This window comes from Nerophis lumbriciformis, linkage group LG28 (assembly GCF_033978685.3).
Source record: "Nerophis lumbriciformis linkage group LG28, RoL_Nlum_v2.1, whole genome shotgun sequence".
Classification (NCBI taxonomy): domain Eukaryota; kingdom Metazoa; phylum Chordata; class Actinopteri; order Syngnathiformes; family Syngnathidae; genus Nerophis; species Nerophis lumbriciformis.
In genome coordinates this window covers 23,231,051-23,252,695 of record NC_084575.2, presented here as the reverse complement: position 1 = coordinate 23,252,695, position 21,645 = coordinate 23,231,051, and the positions used below count along the sequence as shown (strand labels likewise).

The window sequence follows — 21,645 nt, the reverse complement described above, 5'->3', positions numbered from 1 at the left end:
AATATTGATACTGTTGTTGATAATATTCATTTTTGTTTCACTACTTTTGGATTGTTCTGTGTCGTGTTTGTGTCTCCTCTCAATTGCTCTGTTTATTGCACTTCTGAGTGTTGCTGGGTCGGGTTTGGTTTTGGAATTGGATTGCATTGTTATGGTATTGCTGTGTATTGTTTTGTTGGATTGATTAATAAAAAAAATAAAAATACAATTTTTTTTTTTGAAAAATGAGAATCGATACTGAATCGTACAACTTGAGAATGGCGATTTGAATTCGAATCGATTTTTTCCCACACCCCTAATTTCCAATGTTTTTTTTTTTTTTTAACTCTGAGTTGAAGTGGCTGAAAATCATCGAATGCAAATACAATTTTGCAGAAATCATGAACTGTTGGCATCACAAAAAAAAAAAAAAAAAAAGGGCTTGGGCGGAAGACTTGGAAAATTACGATTTTCAAGAAAAACCATGAACGCAACCGCACATCACATGACGCGACTCGGCAGCTCGCTACTTCCGGTGTGGAGTTTCTACGCTTACTCATAGCAGCCCAGACAAAACCGCAGCGACTTCGGCGGAGCGTGTCATCCAAGATGCTGGCCCTCATAAACAGGCTGTTGGACTGGTTCAGGTCCCTCTTCTGGAAGGAAGAGATGGAACTCACGCTGGTGGGTCTCCAGTACTCCGGCAAGACGACGTTCGTCAACGTGATTGCAGTAAGTTGCTAGCGAACGTGCTCTGTCAGCGCGGGCCCAGGCTGCTCCCAGGGAGAGGCTGCCCGACAAGTGTTTTATTAACATTAAACCTTAATATTTAACAAATACTTAACCACCACTGCGTGTGACTTTGACGGTTACCCGGGCGTATGTTCAGCATTAACGGGTGTCGTTAATGCTGTCAGCAATGACGAAGTTTGCGGTGTGACTGTGCGCCTATTGGAGCCGTCACGTGGACGGAACTGCCGGTTTGTTGTCATCGCCAAATAGTGTCAACTTCACCCAGAAACACCACAACAACACTTAAGACCTTCAGTATATCATTATGTGGGATTAAATTATGGAATGGATTAAGCAAATAAATCAAAACAACGTACTAATATGATCCACTTCAAGCATACTTGCCAACCTTGAGACCTCCGATTTCCGGGGGGGGGGCGTGGTTAAGAGGGGAGGAGTATATTTACAGCTAGAATTCACCAAGTCAAGTATTTTAATGTGTATATATATATATATATATATATATATATATATATATATATATATATATATATATAAGAAATACTAAGTCAAGTTTTTCATATATATATATATATATATATATATATATATATATATATATATATATATATATTAGAGATGCGCGGATAGGCAATTATTTCATCCGCAACCGCATCAGAAAGTCGTCAACCATCCGCCATCCACCCGATGTAACATTTGACCAGAACCGCATCCGCCCGCACCCGCCCGTTGTTATATATCTAATATAGACGATGCAAGGCATTAGTGAGGTTATAAAGCTTTTGCCTGTTAAAGAAAGGAGACTGATCCAATGCAGCACAGACATTCGCGTGCCACGCTGTCACGGCCCAGACGCACACCAGTGCGCAATCATATGGGAGCCGCGCTGAGCGCACCTCCAAGCGCGTCTCGCTGCCGGCGACGGCCGGGTATATGGGCCCGAGGCTCCAACGCCATCCATTTTCAGGGCTAGTTGATTCGGCAGGTGGGTTGTTACACACTCCTTAGCGGGTTCCGACTTACATGGCCACCGTCCTGCTGTCTATATCAACCAGGGTGAGCCCCACCCCTTTCGTGAGCGCACTGCGCGCGGAGTGACCCCTGTTACGCGCCCCCGGCAACAGGGGTGGCGGGCAGGTAAGCTGCGCGGGCGGAGCGCGCGGAGTGACCCCTGTTACGAGCCCCCGGCCACGGGGGTGGCGGGCAGGTAAGCTGCTTACCTGCTGCGCGTGACGCCGGCCGCGGCGAAGGCGGACGAGGCGGGGTGTCGGTGCGGTGGTGACCCTGGACGTGCGTCGGGCCCTTCTCGCGGATCGCCTCAGCTACGGCTCCCGGTGAGGCCCTCTCGGGGGAAGGGGCCTCGGTCCCGGACCCCGGCGAGGCGTCCCTTCTCCGCTCCGTAAAAGTGTCCATCTCTTCTTTTTTTTTTCTTCTGTTGTGGCATATGCTGCAGGTGCCTGCTCGTTTTTCGTATGTGGGTAACAACATTTAACTATGTATATATATTTCCGAATTGGTTTAACTGCCACCTGCCTGAATCTATTTAAAATCTTTTTTTTTTTTTTTCAACCGCCCGACCTGACCCGCGGATAAAATCTAATTTTTTTAAATTTCATCCGCCCGATCCGCGGATAATCCGCGGACTCCGCGGTTGTGCCCGCAAACCGCGCATCTCTAATATATATATATAAGAAATACTTGACTTTCAGTGAATTCTAGCTATAAATATATATTTATTTTAATATATATATATATATATATATATATATATATATATATATATATATATATATATATATATATATATATATATATATATAAAAATAAGAGAAATACTTGAATGTCAGTGTTCATTTATTTACACATATACACACACATAACACTCATCTACTCATTGTTGAGTTAAGGGTTGAATTGTCCATCCTTGTTCTATTCTCTGTCACTATTTTTCGAACCACGCTGAACACCCTCTCTGATGATGCATTGCTGTGTGGCACGCACAAAAGTGCCTTCATCAAGTGGACTAGATGGCAGTATTGTCCTGTTTAAGAGTGTCACAACATTGCTGTTTACGGCAGACGAAAAGGAAACGTGACTGCTGTTGTTGTGTGTTGTTGCCGCGCTGGGAGGACGTTAATGAAACTGCCTAACAATAAACCCACATAAGAAACCAAGAACTCGCCTTCGATCATTCTACAGTTATAACGTCATTGGGCAGGTACACTGTTTATATTGTGGGAAAGCGGACTCAGGTCCGCATGGACCTGTGTCCGCCTGAATTTCGGGAGATTTTCGGGAGAAAATTTGTCCCGGGAGGTTTTCGGGAGAGGCGCTGAATTTCGGGAGTCTCCCGGAAAATCCGGGAGGGTTGGCAAGTATGACTTCAAGAAACTCTCCTTATTTTGTCTTTGTGTAAAGTATTGGACACAGTGTTAAAGTGCCAATGATTGTCACACCCATCACCCTTGATCACCCCCTGGGAGGTGAGGGGAGCAGTGAGCAGCAGCAGTGGCCGCGCCCGGGAATCATTTTTTGGTGATTCAACCCGCAATTCCAACCCTTGATGCGGAGTGCCAAGCAGGGAGGTAATGGGTCCCATTTTTATAGTCTTTGATACTTTGATAGTTTGAACTCACAACCTACCTACCGATCTCAGGGCGGACACTCTAACCCAGACCTGGGCAAATCAAGGCCCGGGGGCCACATGCGGCCCGTTAAGCTTTTCAATCTGCCCCGCCGGACATTCCCAAAAACGTTTTTAGATCTTTAAGATGGAAAGTGTAGCTGCCATTATGATGTGCAGTGATGTTTTCTAATGACCGTAAGTCTTCAACTATACTAAGTAGAGATTTATCGGCCTGCCGATAAATGCTTTAAAATGTAATATCGGAAATTATCGGTATCGTTTTTTTATTATTATCGGTATCGTTTTTTGTTTTTTTAATTAAATCAACATATAAAAAACACAAGATACACTTACAATTAGTACACCAACCCAAAAAACCTCCTTCCCCCATTTACTCTCATTCACACTCATTCACATAAAAGGGTTGTTTCTTTCTGTTATTAATATTCTGGTTCCTACATTATATATCAATACAGTCTGCAAGGGATACAGTCCGTAAGCACACATGATTGTGTGTGCTGCTGGTCCACTAATAGTACTAACCTTTAACAGTTAATTTTACTCCATCCATTTTCTACCACTTATTCCCTTTGGGGTCGCGGGGGGCGCTGGAGCCTATCTCAGCTACAATCGGGCGAAAGGCGGGGTACACCCTGGACAAATCGCCACCTCATCGCAGGGCCAACACAGATAGACAGACAACATTCACACTCACATCCACACACTAGGGCCAATTTAGTGTTGCCAATCAACCTATCCCCAGGTGCATGTCTTTGGAGGTGGGAGGAAGCCGGAGTACCCGGAGGGAACCCACGCAGTCACGGGGAGAACATGCAAACTCCACACAGAAAGATCCCGAGCCCGGGATTGAACCCAAGACTACTCAGGACCTTCGTATTGTGAGGCAGATGCACTAACCCCTCTTCCACCGTGTTGCCCTTAATTTTACTCATTTTTTATTAATTATTAGTTTCTATGTAACTGTTTTTATAGTGTTTTACTTTCTTTTTTATTCAAGAAAAGGTTTTTAATTTATTTATCTTATTTTATTAAATTTTTTTTTTTTTTAAAAAGGACCTTATCTTCACCATACCTGGTTGTCCAAATTAGGCATAATAATGTGTTAATTCCACGACTGTATACATCGGTATCGGTTGATATCGGTATCGGTAATTAAGAGTTGGACAATATCGGGATATCAGCAAAAAGCCATTATCGGACATCCCTAATACTAACTAAGTCTTTCAATGGTTGCAATCTGCGCTTTTGTATGGTATACTAGTTACTATGGTCATCTAATTACTTACTATGGTCATCTAATTAGTTACTATGGTCATCTAATTAGTTACTATGGTAATGTAAGTCACAGCAGCTCAGGCGAGGCACCAAGCAGTGTGGGTGGGGAGCGTTTCCACAGAGGGTTTCCAGAGCCTGAAATGTGGGTGTCAGGGACAGACGTGGAAGGAGATTTTTACAACAAAGTTCTAAAGCTTAGTGATATATCACATATATCAGATTGTAGGTGGGTTTATTTTTTTACCCTTGGCGTTCATATTTCACAGTGTTTGTTGCATTTGTGTTGTGTTTCACTTGATTGTAAATAATGTGGATGGAGAGGGGGTGTGACGTTCATATGTTGTCAATATTCGGTGTTTTATCCTTCATAGTTACCGGTAATATTTTAAATCCCACATTCTTTATTTTCCTGTACATTCTGGGTGTTAAATTCCATTCTGTTTTTTAAGGCGGTCTGTCATAACGTTTTTATCTTTCAATCAGACATTATTGTGAGGTTTTGTATTAGTGTTCCTAAAAATAGATATACCGGCCACAAGACACTTTTTTTCCCCTCTAAATTTGGCCCCCCAAGTCAAAATAATTGCCCAGGTCTGCTCTAACCACTAGGCCACTGTGTTGTCAAGTTTATGGGATGCGATGCAAGTGTAAGCTACTGTGACACTATTGTTCTTTTTTTTCTTCTTTTTTTTAAAATGTTTTTCTATTTTATAAATGTCTGTAATGATAATGTCAATGAGGGATTTTTAATCACTGCTTTGTTGAAATTGTTACTAATATTATTCATTTTTGTTTGACTGCTTTTAGATTGTTTTGTGTCATGTTTGTGTGTCCTCTCAATTGCTCTGTTGATTGCTATTTTGAATGTTGCTTTGATTGATTGATTGAAACTTTTATTAGTAGATTGCACAGTACAGTACATATTCCGTACAATTGACCACTAAATGGTAACACCCGAATAAGTTTTTCAACTTGTTTAAGTCGGGGTCCACGTTAATCAATTCCTGGTAGGTCGGGTCTGGTTTTGGAATTTGATTTGCATTATTGCATTATTATGGTATTGTTGTGTATTGTTTTGTTGGATTGATTAATAAAAATAAAAAAAACTCTTCAAACTTAGTGTTTACAATGTACAAAGAAGAAGAACCATGATAAACATTCTGAATTTATTCCATCCATCCATTAATCTTAAAAAATGTACTCATCTCACCATATGAAATATAACTGACTTCACCATTTATTATTTATTTATTTATTTTTTATTGTTATTACTTATGGAGTATATTGTGAATAAATTGAGAACAGGAAGTGAACAAAAGTTGTAGCAACTGCTATGTAAAGGAAAAGGGGTAGGATTAAATAAGCGCTGCTTCTTCCTACTCTTTTTCCAACATGTTGAATAGAGAAACTGGAAATTGTGATGTGTCATGTTGTATGCATGCATGATCCAAATAAACTCAAACTCAACTCAACAAAGTCGTTCAGTGTAGAAATCTGCTTTGTTTTGATAGAAGTAGACATCATGCATTACCCAGTTACCTCGTGTCAACCCAGTAGCTCACAAAAGTTGTTTTTAAATGTGTCATTTTCATGCCATGTCTACTGTATCTAGTGCCAACTGGAACATTTCATAATCATACTGTTATAAAAAGGAGGAGGTGAAGGACTTCTTACAGCAGTGTTTTTCAGCCTTTTCTGAGCCAAGGCACATGTTTTTCCATTGAAAAAATCCAGAGGCACACCACCAGCAGAAAACATTAAAAAATGTAATTCAGAAGCCGATATTGATAGTAAAAAGTCATTCTCGCAATTGTTGGATATGAATTCAAACCATAACCAAGCATGCATCACTATAGCTCTTGTCTCAAAGTAGGTGTACTGTCACGACCTGTCACATCACGCCGTGATTTATTGGGAGTTTTTTGCTGTTTTCCTGTGTGTTGTGTTTTAGTTCTTGTCTTGTGCTCCTATTTTGTTGTTGATTGTCATGTCATTTACGATTGTACTTTGTAGACGCCGCTGTAAGTCTTTGCTGTCGTCCAGCATTCTGTTTTTGTTTACTTTGCAGCCAGTTCATTTTTAGTTTTGCATAGCCATCCCTAACTTCAATGCCTTTTCTTAGCAGCACTCGCCTTTTGTTTATTTTTTGTTTTAAGCATTAGATACCTTTTTACCTGCAACCATCGTCGTCGTTTCCCACATCTACAAAGCAATTAGCTACCTGCTGCTACCTACTGATATGGAAGAGTATTACACGGTTACTCTGCCGAGCTCTAGACAGCACTGACACTCAACAACGGCACATTTGCGGATTATAATTACTGGTTTGTAAAAAATATTTTTAACCCAATTAGGTGAAATTACATAAACTCCCACGGCACACCAAACAATATCTCACGGTACACTAGTGTGCCGCGGCACAGTGGTTGAAAAACATATGCAAAGTATTCACGGCGCTTCACTTTTTCCACATTTTGTAATGTTAGTCTTTTATACATTCATTTTTGTTCTCAAAATTCAATAATACTCCATCATGACAATGTAAAAATATTTTATGAAAAATGTTTTGCCAAAGAAAAACTACAAAAAATCACATGTACACAAGTATTCGCAGCCTTTGTTCAATATTGTGTTGATGCACCTTTGCAGGCAATTACAGCTTTAAATCTTCAAGGCACACCTATCTTTGGGCCGTTACGCCTATTCCTCTTTTCCCATTCCTCTTTGCAGCACCTCTCAAGCTCCATCAGGTTGGATGGGAAGTGTTGTTTTTTATTCGGGATTTGTCTGTACATTGCTGTATTCATCTTAGTAGAGTCAGGGAGGTGACCAAGAACCTGATGGTCACTCAGGTTGGTCAGTGGTCTAAGCGTCAATAAGTCGTAATTTTTTTTGTCAAAATGTCGTGTCAAAAAGTTGGAAATTCTGTCAAAAAGTTGGAAATTCTGTCAAAAAGTCAAGACTTTTTCTAAGTGTCAAAAAAATTTGGGATTTTTTCTCAATGTCAAAAAGTCGGAATTTTTTTTGTCAAAAGTCGGAAATTTTTCTGTGTCGAAAAGTCGGGATTTTTTCTAAGTGTGAAAAAGTTGCAAATCCAATCGCAATTAGCTTTTTTTTCTCAGAATCTTGCAGCCCTCGTGCCAAGCTTGTGACATCATATTCAAAAAGACTTGAGGCTGTAAATTGCTGCCAAAGGTGCATCAACAAAGTATTGCGCAAAGGCTGTGAATACTTATTTTTTCATTTGATATTTTTTTTAAAACCCTTTTCACATTGTCATTAAGGGGTATAGTTAGTAGAATTTTGAGGAATTATTCCATTTTGGATAACAGAATGTGGAAAAAGTGAAGCGCTGTAAATACTTTTCGGATGCACTGTACATACAGATACACTTAATTTTTAGTCTCATTTGTACTTTACAAAATATAATACAAACAAGCCTTCCTTTGTTTTGCCTTCACAGTCAGGCCAGTTCAGCGAAGACATGATTCCGACAGTTGGATTCAACATGCGGAAGGTGACAAAAGGCAACGTGACAATCAAGGTAAGCATGCTGCTGCATGTGTTTACGCTATAAACCGGGCCAGCTGGATGTGTTGCACTCTTTTGTCTTGTGACCGCTTGATTACTTGTGTTATGAAAGTCATCAGCTGACTGGAGTTGTGTTTCCCTAAACAACTTGTGTGTGCGTTACATTTCTCTCGTCAGATATGGGACATAGGTGGACAGCCCCGTTTCCGAAGCATGTGGGAACGCTACTGTCGAGGAGTCAATGCTATTGTGTAAGTCTGAGGACATGATTTCTTTTAAAAAGTACCTGTTTGATTTGAGATTAAACAATTCCTTGTTGCATAACACATTTTTTTATTTATTTAATCATTTAGCTTGCTTAATGTAAATGTTACCATCATTTTAAAGTTGAAGAAGTGTAGATGGAAATGGTTCTTTATTTTACGGACCATAAGGTGCACTGCTGGTGAGCGGGTCTATTCAGGTCTATTTTCATTCAAAAGGTGCATCGGATTATAAATCCCATTAAAAGGGGTCATATTATGATTTTTTTTTGTACATATAAAACACTTCTTTGTGGTCTACATAACATGTACCGTATTTTTTGGAGTATAAGTCGCACCGGAGTATAAGTCGCACCTGCCGAAAATGCATAATAAAAAAGGAAAAAAACATATATAAGTCGCACTGGAGCCCGGCCAAACTATGAAAAAAACTGCGACTTATAGTCCGAAAAATACGGTAATAGTGGTTCTTGGGTCAAAATATTGCATAGATTATGTTTTCCAGACAATCTTCAAGCCTTTTTCTGACCGTCTTTTCAGGATGCGCCGTTTTGTGGGCGCTCTGATTTACATGTCTCCACTTCGACAGCATCTTCTACTTGTCATCTTTGTTGTACCGGTATTTTTAGCTATTCCGTAGTGAGTCTACTGACAGATATAAGTTAGAACCGTATGCTACTTTCTATTAGAAATGGCAACAGTGGAGGATGAATTCCCCACAACAAGAGGATTGAAAAAAAGAAGGAGCTTATTGACTTTGGCGCGGACTACAATGGCGGACGCTCACAAATATTCGGTACTTATTGGTATGCAGATCCCAAATACACATCAGCAGGTACCAATAGGTAAGACATTTGGTTTTGCTTTATATTGCATAACAAAATGCCAGATGTGTCTCTCAATCTGTGCCATTTTGGGGTCCTTGCACACACACCATAATAATACTCGTATGTTGAAGCACAGTACGTCTGACTATGGTAGCCGTAATGCATCGAAAATTCAATAAAGCGGTGCGGCTTCGTAGCTTGCCATAGTCGTACCAAAACATTTTGACAGATTTTTGAGTGCTGTGTGTTATGTTCTCTATTTTCTATTATTTACGTTTTGGTGTTGCTTGCTTACGGACACTTGCTAGCGTCATTGATTTATCCTTTTGCTGATTGGTCTGTCATGAGGCCACGCCGAGTCTGAACCGGAAAAAAACGGATTTTAATCTGAAAAAGAAAGATGTGAAACTTGGAGAAAAAAAATAAAACCGTGAAAAATAAAAATGTAATCAAAAAAATTGAAAAGATTAAATTAAAAAAAATATGAAAGTGAAAAATGAAAATAAAGAATCAATTCAATTTTTTTAAAGTGTGAATCAAAAATTTGTTCAGTTAAAAAAAAATATGAAACCGTAAAAAATTACAATTTTATCAGAAAAATGTAAAAGGTTAAAAGTAAAAAAATATGAAAGTGAAAAATGAATATAAAAAATTGTTTCAAATTTTTTATTTTAAGTGAATCAAAAATTTGTCCGGCTTGAAAAAAAAAATTGTGTTCATTTTTTTAAATTTTGAACTAGGGCTGGGCTATAGGCCTTTTATTAATATCTCAATATTTTTAGGCCATGACACGATATATATCTCAATGTTTTGCCTTAGCCTTGAATGAACACTAGATGCATATAATCACATCAATATGATGATTCTATGTGTCTACATTAAAACATTCTTGTTCATTCTGCATTAATATATGCTCATTTTAAACTTTCATGCAGAGAGGGAAGTCACAACTAAGTCAATTTACCAAAACTGTATTTATTTATTAAACAGTTATTAAGCAGTGGCACAAACATTCATGTCATTTCAAAACAGAAAGTGCAAGATTGTCAGAGACATTTTAAAACAAGCTATGAGTGCACTTTTGTGCATGTCACTAAGATGACATATCAAAAAACAGTAAATTAAAGTGCACTTTTTGTACAGAACGCCACTACAATAGTTTAAAACAAATAAAGTGCACTTTTGTGCATGATGTCACACAAGATATTTCAAAAAGTGTCAAATAAAAATTAGCTACATAATAGGAAATCAAATAGTGTATGTCCTTTGCTATGTGGTAGGTTACTGTGGATGTTATCTCGTGTTTTTGACTATTTTTTTCATACGTGTTGATCGGGAAATGGAAGACGCCAGGCTCAATTGGGTCAGTGCTGGCTGCTTCAGCTTTTTGTTGGGTGTGGGACCGGGCCGGAGATGTTGACATGCGTAGTTTCATTCTCTAGCGGGTGACTTTTCAAATGATGCTACAAATTAGTAGTGCTGCTACTTTTTGTAACAACGCTTTTGCCGCATACTTGACATATTGCGGTTGTCTGTTCAACATCTTCCTGCTTGAAGCCAAACCACGGCCAGACGATGGACCCTGTGCTGTTTTTCTTGGGAATTAATTCTTCCTCCATTTGTTACCAGATTCGCGAACCTTCTCTCTCTCGTATTACCACTCGCACCGCTCCGCTTGCACCACCTGCCACAGCGAACGTTACACATTCCGCTACCTCTCTGCTCGGCGAGGGCGTATGACGTTGCACGCGCGACAATATGTGACGTATGTAAGAAGGTGCGCTTGTTTTATCTCTTTGTGAGAAGGAGAGACAAACCCACGATATATCGAGTGTATTCGATATTTTGCCCAGCCCTATTTTGAACACACTGATGTATTTTTCAACATTCAACATCAAAACCTGGACTTTCAGTTTCAAAGTAAATCGTTTGAGGTACAAAATTTTTCGCCCCGATTAGAGATGTCCGATAATATCGGGCTGCTGATTATTATCGGGCGATAAATGCTTTAAAATGTAATATCGGAAATTATCGGTATCGGTTCGGAAATTACCGGTAGCTGTTTCAAAAAGTAAAATTTATGACTTTTTAAAACGCCGCTGTACAAAGTGGTACACGGACGTAGGGAGTAGTACAGAGCGCCAATTAACCTTAAAGGCACTGCCTTTGCGTGCCAGTCCAATCACATAATATATACGGCTTTTCACACACATGCAAGGCAAACTTGGTCAACAGCTATACAGGTCACACTGAGGGTGGCCGTATAAACAACTTTAACACTGTTACTACTATGTGCCACACTGTGAACCCACACCAAACAAGAATGACAAACACATTTCGGTAGAACATCAGCACCGTAACACAACATAAACACAACAGAACAAATACCCAGAACCCCTTGCAGCACTAACTTTTCCGGGATGCCACAATATACACCCCCCCCGCTATCCCCATACCCTGCACCCCTAACCCCGCCCACCTCAACCTCCTCATGCTCTCTCAGGGAGAGCATGTCCCAAATTCCAAGCTGCTGTTTTGAGGCATGTTTAAAAAAATAATGCATTTTGTGACTTCAATAATAAATATGGCAGTGCCATGTTGGCATTTTTGTTCCATAACTTGAGTTAATTTAATTTGGAAAACCTTGTTACATTGTTTTAATGCATCCAGCGGGGCATCTCAACAAAATTTGGCATAATAATGTGTTAATTCCATGACTGTATATATCGGTATCGGTTGATATCGGAATCGGTAATTAAGAGTTGGACAATATCGGAATATCGGATATCGGCAAAAAAGCCATTATCGGACATCTCCAGCCCTGATTTACCTCCAGACAAAACGGCACATTCAGAAAGCAGCTTGAAGATAGTCTGTAAAACATAATCTATGCATAGTTTTGACAAAAAACACATTACATGTTATGTAGACAACGAGGAAGTGTTTTAAATGTAGGAAATATAATTTTTTTAATTTTCAGGATAATTGAATGTTTACATTATATCACATTTATAGTGCGTTGAGGGTACTTTTGTTAGAGTGTCGCTGTCAAATTTGCGAGAATATGTCATCACCATTCTCTATCGTCGGACAAATTGATATCGTATTTTGTCTGTATTGCGCAACCCTATGAATGAGTCACCAAGGCGTGGGATTCTTTGTTGGATGACTCGATTCCGTGGAAAGATATGTGGGCAAGCGGACTAGGTTGCTGTCTGCAATGTTCGGCCGCACCAAAGCCAAGACGGTATACGAAAATCAAGCCAAACTTTTGGTGAAAATGTTGGTCTGAAACCATTTCATACAAAAAGTGAGGCATTTGGAAGTCGCGCTACTGCTGTAGGTAATATCAATTTTCTTCACAGTTACATGGTGGATGCAGCAGATCGAGATAAGATAGAAGCATCCAGAAACGAACTACACAACTTGTTGGACAAACCACAACTACAAGGGATTCCAGTAAGTGTGTGAGTGAATGTATGAGGAAATGCAACAAAAAGTGTTGAAGTAACCACACAATGGCAATATGACAATTAAAAGGTATGAGAGCAGTTTTACATCCTGGACATTCACGCCACAAACAAGAAGTGCATTTGTGCTAAAAGAAATGGTTTAATGGTGCGTTTACGTACGAGAGTTTAATCAGCTTTTGCTTTTGTTGTTTTTCAGGTTCTAGTGCTGGGCAACAAACGAGACCTCGCCAACGCGCTTGATGAGAAGCAGCTCATTGAAAAGATGTGAGACACCCAATTTATCATCACCTATTTATCTCTCTTTATGGTTCAATCATAGATTAGGAGCATTGTCATCAGATGTGAACCATCCGGTTAGAAAATCATACAGTTTGATGTATTACTACATTGTTTATTGTTTTAAAAACCTCTAAAGGCTTAGTGGCCACATGCGTCGACAGCACCTTTTAGCTCTTATTTCCAAAATTGTGTACACTACTGAATTGGGGTCTTATGGCCACTTATGTGGACACTTATACTGCCATCTGGTGGTGTCAGAAGAGTATAACATACAATGGAATTTGTAAAAAAAAAAAAAAAAAAGTGTAAAAATAATAATTAGCATGCCACTAAACATGAAGTACACGTTTGTTACTTATGGACTAAGTACATCATATCAAAATATGATTCTTAGTTTTTATTGTAATTAGGGTCCAATAAGCCCAAATAGCAAAGAGACATTAAAAAAGCATGTAAACAAACAGCTTGGGTCTTAAGAGGTAAATTCTGTGTCTGGAAAAAAACCAGGTGTAACGATTAAGTAATTAAAAGTGAATTTAGAGTTTTTGAAGGTACCGTATTTTCCGCACTATAAGGCGCACCTAAAAACCACAATTTTTCTCAAAAGCTGACAGTGCGCCTAATAACCCGGTGCGCTTTATTACGATTCATTTTCATAAAGTTTCGGTCTCGCAACTTCGGTAAACAGCCGCCATCTTTTTTCCCGGTAGAACAGGAAGCGCTTCTTCTTCTACGCAAGCAACCGCCAAGGAAAGCACTGGCCCCCATAGAACAGGAAGCGCTTCACCCGCCCCCATAGAACAGGAAGCGCTTCACCCGCCCCCGGAAGAAGAAGAAAAAACGCGCGGATATCACCGTACGTTTCATTTCCTGTTTACATCTGTAAAGACCACAAAATGGCTCCTACAAAACGATCCGGTTCATAAAAAGACGCAATCTCTCCATCCGCACACGGATTACTACCGTATTTCACAGCAACTGAACCGCACTGTGGAACGGGAGCACGTACGGTGAATATTCGCTCCACAGGGAATGAGAAGTCATCCTTCACTGTGGTTCTAGCTTGCCATGCTAACTTCCACCCATCCAAAAGAGACCTTTCCAGCCGGCGTCATCATAAAAGCTAACTCGAAGGGATGGATGGATGAAGAAAAGATGAGCGAGTGGTTAAGGGAAGTTTACGCGAAGAGGCCGGGTGGCTTTTTTCACACAGCTCCGAAGGCGAACACACCTTCACTAAGACGGGCAGATAGCGCCGGTCGACATACGCCAACATCTGCCAGTGGATCGTAAATGCCTGGGCAGATAGTTTCGGTCACAACTGTGGTCCGACCTTTCCGGAAGGCAGGATTCACAGAACTGCTGGACAACAGTGACACTGACTCCGGTGACTTCGACGAGACGGAACCGGCCATTTTGGATCCCGTATTCGCCCAACTTTTCAATTCGGACACCGAAGACGAAGAATTCGAAGGATTTACGAATGAAGAATAACTTCAGAAGGTGAGCGCTATGTTTATTTTGTGTGTTGTGACATTAACGTTCGAGCAACATTATGTTGCTATTGTTCTACACCATTTTGAATTTTACTATGTTTGTGATTGCACATTTGCGTACATTTTGGGACAGAGTTGTTAGAACGCTGGTTTTCAATATATTATTAAAGTTTGACTGAACTATCTGACTGTTTTTTTGACATTCACTTTAGCGCAGCGTTTTTTTGACATTCACTTTAGCGCAGCGTAGGCGCGGCTTTTAGTCCGGGGCGGCTTATTGGTGGACAAAATTATGAAATATGTAATTCATAGAAGGTGCGGCTAATAATCCGGTGCGCCTTATAGTGCGGAAAATACGGTACCTAATACTAGAATTTAAATGTTGTTTACATACAGCTTTACTTAAAATGACATGCATTTATGAATTCATAGTGGTCCATTCAATGCTGTGTCCATTATAGAGATTTTTTCTGTGTGTAACACGCAGGTCAAAATATTGTATTTGTTTAGAAATACATGATCGCGTGCTTCAACTTCCTCCACCAAACCACAACATCCCAATTAAATTGGAAATCAGCTGGCATTTATGAGTATTAGAAAAAAGGCTGGGGGCGTGGTTACTGTCAGATGCAACGTTGGGGTGGGGTCAAGTTTGGTCCCGGGGACCCAGAAGTTATAAAAGTGTTAAAAATAAATCATATATATGAATATTTTTAAATCAATTCCTAAATCAACTTCAGGTGTATTTGTTGATATAAAGTTAAACATTAAAAAAAATGTTTTATGCCCTTGTTGTAAAAAAAAACTAAACAAAAATGTGTTTTATGGCACACACACAATATATTCAATAATTCCGCCAAAAATAATTAAAATTGGAGTATATGATGTGAAGTAATTGTAGCCTAATTGTAGGTCAATGATTCATAATAACATTGATTTTGATTCAGAATTTCTTTTTTTTTTAGCAATGACAGCTTTAAAGAAAAAACAGCCTGCATTGCAGCTTTGTGTTATTAGTGTCAACATTGCAAGTTACACCTGTTTCCTCTTTTATTCCACTTAATGTGTTTGAAACATTTTTTTTGTAGTATTTTCAGAATATGCCGCAGGCCGTTAAAAAAATTAGCTGCTGGCTGCAAATAGCCCCACCATCACATAATTTTCACATGATGTTACTAATCCGGAAGTCGGCCATGTTGAAGGACAACAATCCAGTGTCTGCTAAAGTTAACCATTTTACTTTTACAATGTTCTTGGCTGTACGATTGAGCAAACCGAGGTTTCTTGCAAAAATAGAAATAAAACAAGCGTGTGATTAGTACCCCACGGGTCCATCCTCTGCACACTAAGTTTATCACATTTGGCTACTTGAGGGGGTCGATATGTTAGAGATTCACAGACCCTCAGGAAGCTACAAAGGTGATGTAGTCCTTCTCATCTGGCCAAAGTTGTGAATAAAACAAGTAAAGTGGACAGAGCAAATGCTGGGGGGGGGGGGGGGGAGGAGGCGATTATTGATTGTTAGCCTCAGACAGCTGAAAGCCGTAGGTATTATGTGACTGGGCCGGCACGCAAAGCCAGTGCCTTTAAGCCTTATTGGTAGAGATGTCCGATATTATCGGCCGATAAATGCGTTAAAATGTAATATCGTAAATTATTGGTATCATTTTTTTTATTAACGGTATTGGTATCTTTTTTTTAATTTTTTTTTTTAATTTTTTTTAATCAAATCAACATTAAAAAACACAAGATACACTTACAATTAGTGCACCAACCCAAAATACCTTCCTCCCCCATTTACACTCATTCACACTCATTCACACAAAAGGGTTGTTTCTTTCTGTTATTAATCTGGTTCCTACATTACCGTATATATCAATATACATCAAATCAAATCAAATCAACTTTATTTATAAAGCACATTTAAAATTTACCACAGGGCTAGCCAAGGTGCTGTACAATAGGCAGGTTAAAAGATAATACGAGTACCGAGCAAACACAACACAACACAAACAGAACACGATAAAAAATAAATAAATAAAATAGAATAAATAAAGACATAAAAACATAAAAACAGGTTCACAGCAGGTGTATTATGGGGCGCCATTGCAGGATGGATATCACTCAGTGTTAAAAGCCATGGAATAAAAGTGTGTTTTTAAGAGAGATATATCAATACAGTCTGCAAGGGATACAGTCCGTAAGCACACATGGTTGTGTGTGCTGCTGGTCCACTAATAGTACTAACCTTTAACAGTTAATTTGACTCATTTTCATTAATTACTAGTTTCTATGTAACTGTTTTTATATTGTTTTACTTTTTTTTTTTTTAATTAAAGAAAATGTTTTTAATTTATTTATCTTATTTTATTTTATTAATTTTTTTTAAAAGTACCTTATCTTCACCATACCTGGTTGTCCAAATTAGGCATAATGTGTTAATTCCACGACTGTATATATCAGTTGATATCGGTATCGGTTGATATTGGTATCAGTAATTAAAGAGTTGGACAATATCGGAATATCGGATATCGGCAAAAAGCCATTACCGGACATCCCTACTTATTGGCGCTCTGTACTAATTCCTACGTCCGTGTACACAGGGGCGTTTTAAAAAGTCATACATTTTACTTTTTGAAACCGATACCTATAATTTCCGAATTACATTTTAAAGCATTTATCATATTATCGGACATCCCTATTAAGTACATAACTCCAAATGAGTTCATTCATAGTTTTGATGCCTTCAGTGACAATCTACAATGTAAATAGTCATGAAAATAAAGAAAACGCATTGAATGAGAAGGTGTGTCCAAACTTTTGGCCCGTAGTGTATATCACGGTCAGGGTTGCATACATTTCCTTCAAAAAGGCTAAAAGATGTATACATTTATTTAAAACAAATCTGTGTTGTCAGTATTAATTAACATATATTTTTTTCTTATATCGTTTTGCTGTCTTTTTCAACTCCAGTTGCTTATTGTGTAATGTTAACACAGACTGCACTATATTCTGCCCTCCCTCAATGTTGGAGTTTAGTTTGCCAAATATGCCTTAAAACAAGTCCGACTGTATTGTAGCTCAGTGATTGCAGTATTTTCACAAGTCGCCCACTTCCCTTTGACAGGAACCTGTCTGCCATCCAGGATCGAGAGATCTGCTGCTACTCGGTGTCCTGCAAAGAGAAGGACAACATAGGTGACCGATCAAACGGTACTGCATGTGTGGTGTGTCGGCAGCGGGTGGTAATAAATGTCCTCTCGGCAGATATCACATTGCAGTGGCTCATCCAGCACTCAAAGTCGAGGAGAAGCTGAAAGCGAAAGGCAGCACCGAGCGCTCACGGGTCCTCCACAGTCATTCCTTCCACCGCCTCTGTGAAGTTCTTCAGCTCTCTCCTGTGGCAAACGTGCACCACTAACTCCTGTACCACACCCGTGTGTAGCCTCTGTACAGCACTACTCGTCCAACCCCGGTGGATTGTTCAGGGCCTTCATGCCTTAGCGCCTTGAACGACTTGACCGCGAACCGTTCTTTCCATCCTGGCGATCACCAACATGCATTCTTAGGCGTTTCCACGACAAAGTGCGATTGTGGTTTTAAATATTGTTTGCCTAATGCCTTCAATCACACACCCTTAAGCACTAGAACCTGCATTTCATTTGCATGGGGAATTTATTCTGTGGCTTGAATGACATCTTGTACGCTGATAAGGAGGACGATTGTTGCTACGTCTGAGGCAAACAAAATGTTTAAGTGCCTTTTGGCTGAGGAAGAGCTCCAATCAGACAAGTAACACGCCAATACAAAACCACCCTCGGTTACACAATCACCGTCTCGTGCTGTTTTATAATCATTTTATGACCTCAGCGGGAGGACGTTACAGCACTAACGCGGCACGACGCCGGCGAATTTGGGAAAATGTTACATTTTGTTTGCTTGAAGGGAGATTTGAACACCCTGCGGCCAAGTTTCTGTTTGCTAATCATGTATTTGTTGGGGTTTGAACTACCGAAAGCCAGCGATGGTTAATATTCGTCACGAAAAAACAAGCGTCCTGTCATTGGAAACGCCACTAAAGACTGATTAATGGCCGCACTTTTCATCACTTTTAATCATGCATGAGAATATGTTCCATGTTGGCTTTCTAGATCTCCACTTTCAGTTTGTTTGTTCTCACGGTCCATTTTTCTGTCTGCAGGCAGCAATGTGACCTCACTTGTTGCCCATCGGTGATGAGCGCAATACTAATTATCAAGTGTCGGGACCACAGCGAAACCGGATGACTGCGGGCAAAGTGGAGGGTAAAAAAACAAGCTTTGGTAACTCATATTATAACCTATACTTGCAGTTTGTATGTGCATGTGCTAAATGATTCACATTCAATTGTAGACTTTGTAAATAAGAAATTTGCATTTTTATTCCAACAAATGCTCTTGTAGATGTCATGCATTATTTCCATGTGAGTGCTAATAAATTTGGTTTTATTTTTAAAACGCTGGTTGGCGTTGTCCCGGTGCATGGTAAGTGTTTGGCCACCAGGTGGAAGCAGAGGGCTTTGCATGCTTAGGGACTATTTAACATGTTCAGTTTTATGATGGAGGGCTGCACATCATCAAAATAAGGCATTTTATTCCACTGTAAAACCCTTTAAGTGCAAAAATATTAGACTTAACTTCTGTATGATGCAGTTGGGAAACTAAAATGGGAAGTGGTTTGTTTCAGACATGCTCAACAAGTTCTATCACGTGGTTACGGCATTATTTAACATGTCTATTGTATATGTAATCCTTAGAAATAGGAATATGCTTTAATGTTCAAAATAAAAATATATTTAAAAAAAATAGGCTCGAATAAGTGAGTACATTAAATAAGGATAATGAATACAATTTAAAATAGGAATATGCTTTAATGTTTAATATAAAAATATATTTAAAAAAAAATAGGCTCGAATAAGTGATGACATTAAATAAGGATAAGTACCGGTAATACAAATTAAAATAGGAATATGCTTTAATGTTCAAAATATAAATATTACAAAAGAAATAGGCTAGAATAAGTGAGGACATTACATAAGGATAAGTAATACAAATTAAAATAGGAATATGCTTTAATTTTCAAACTAAAAATATAAAAAAATAAATAGACTCGAATAAGTGAGGGCATTAAATAAGGATAAGTAATACAAATTAAAATAGGAATATGCTTTAATGTTCAAAATAAAAATATATTTAAAAGAAATAGGCTAGAATAAGTGAGGACATTACATAAGGATAAGTAATACAAATTAAAATAGGAATATGCTTTAATTTTCAAACTAAAAATATAAAAAAATAAATAGACTCGAATAAGTGAGGGCATTAAATAAGGATAAGTAATAAAAATTAAAATAGGAATATGCTTTAATGTTCAAAATAAAAATATATTTAAAAAAAATAGGCTCGAATAAGTGATGAGATTAAATAAGGATAAGTAATCCATCCATTTTCTAATACAAATTAAAATAGGAATATGCTTTAATGTTCAAAATAAAAATATATTTAAAAGAAATAGGCTCGAATAAGTGAGGGCATTAAATAAGGAGAAGTAATGCAAATTAAAATAGGCATATGCTTTAATGTTCAAAATATAAATATTACAAAAGAAATAGGCTTGAATAAGTGGGGGCATTAAATAAGGACAAGTAATACAAATTAAACTATGAATATGCTTTAATGTTTAAAATAAAAATATATTTAAAAAAATAGGCTCGAATAAGTGAGGACATTAAATAAGGATAAGTAACAAATTAAAATAGTAATATGCTTTTAATGTTCAAAATAAAAATATATAAAAAAAAAAGGCTCGAATAAGTGGGGGCATTAAATAAGTAATACAAATTAAAATAGGAATATGCTTTAATGTTCAAAATAAAAATATATTTAAAAAAATAGGCTCGAATAAGTGAGGACATTAAATAAGGATATGTAACAAATTAAAATAGTAATATGCTTTTAATGTTCAAAATAAAAAATATTTAAAAAAAAATAGGCTCGAATAAGTGAGGTCATAAAATAAGGATAAGTAATACAAATTAAAAAAGGAATATGCTTTCATTTTCAAAATAAAAATATTAAAAGAGAAATAGACTTTGATAAGTGAGGGCATTAAATAAGGATAAGTAATACAAATTAAAATAGGAATATGCTTTAATGTTCAAAATACAAATATTACCAAAAAAGGCTCAAATAAGTGAGGACATTAAATAAGGATAAGTAACAAATTGTTCACAGCATATTTTTCACATGTTGACAATTATTTGTTGATTAAAAGGAAAGGAGGAAAGAAAAATGTTTAACAATAACATACAACCCAATCAAATATTCATATATTTTAATGTTCAAATTGTTTAAAAATAAAAAAAATATTTAAATAAAAATTTGGTTAGAAAATGAGAGGACATTGAATAAGGATACGTAATAAAACAAATACAATTCATTCCCACCATAGTTTTCACATGTTGACAATTATTTGTTCACTTTCTGTGTGAAAAGAAGGAAGGTGCTGGAAAAAGATGACGCCAATAATTCCTAAAAAATTAAAAGGAGGACAGAAAAATAAGATACAGTCTAATAAATTAGGAATATTTTTTTAATGGTCAAATAAAGATCAAAACAAAGTATTTAAAAAAAAAAAAGAAGCTGGAATAAGTGAGGACATTAAATAAAGATCAGTAATATAAAACATACAGTGGTACAATTTAATAAAATGGGAATGCACTTTTTCATGTTCAAATAAAGGTAAAAAATTAATAAATGAAAGAAGTTCGAATAAGTGACATTAAATAAGGATAAGTAATACAATAATACAATGGAATTACATGTTTTCATGTTCAAATAATGGTTAAAAAAATAAAATATTTAAATAAAGAAATAAGGTAGGTGAGAATGAAAAAGGATAAATAAAACAAATTGAGAATTAATATATAAATCATTAAAAAAAAAGTTTAATAAATTGCACAATCCATGAAAAAATATTTGGCTATAGTTTACATAATAAATTATTGGACATGTTCAATAGATCATTTGTTAGATTTGCCATAATCATCGTAGAGCTGTTATTGTCATTTTAGTAACAATTTAG

At 37.7% G+C, this 21,645-nt stretch overlaps 1 protein-coding gene across 1 annotated transcript; it reads left to right on the top strand.

Moving 5' to 3' along the window:
• Positions 1-499: 499 nt before the first annotated feature.
• On the top strand, positions 500-19,024 carry arl8bb (ADP-ribosylation factor-like 8Bb). Its single transcript, XM_061923942.2, has 7 exons — positions 500-711; positions 8,118-8,198; positions 8,363-8,436; positions 12,641-12,734; positions 12,945-13,012; positions 17,651-17,721; positions 17,791-19,024. Exons 1-7 carry the CDS (start codon positions 589-591, stop codon positions 17,838-17,840), a joined length of 561 nt encoding a protein of 186 aa, XP_061779926.1. The 5' UTR covers positions 500-588; the 3' UTR covers positions 17,841-19,024.
• Positions 19,025-21,645: the final 2,621 nt, after the last annotated feature.

What these genes read in the sequence shown, in the direction of transcription:
- arl8bb (XM_061923942.2), top strand. Translation starts at nt 589, where the DNA reads ATGCTGGCCCTCATAAACAGGCTGTTGGACTGGTTCAGGTCCCTCTTC. An exon ending in CGTTCGTCAACGTGATTGCA is followed by an intron (nt 712 to 8,117) that starts GTAAGTTGCTAG and finishes TTGCCTTCACAG; the next exon opens with TCAGGCCAGTTCAGCGAAGA. An exon ending in AAGCAGCTCATTGAAAAGAT is followed by an intron (nt 13,013 to 17,650) that starts GTGAGACACCCA and finishes TCCCTTTGACAG; the next exon opens with GAACCTGTCTGCCATCCAGG.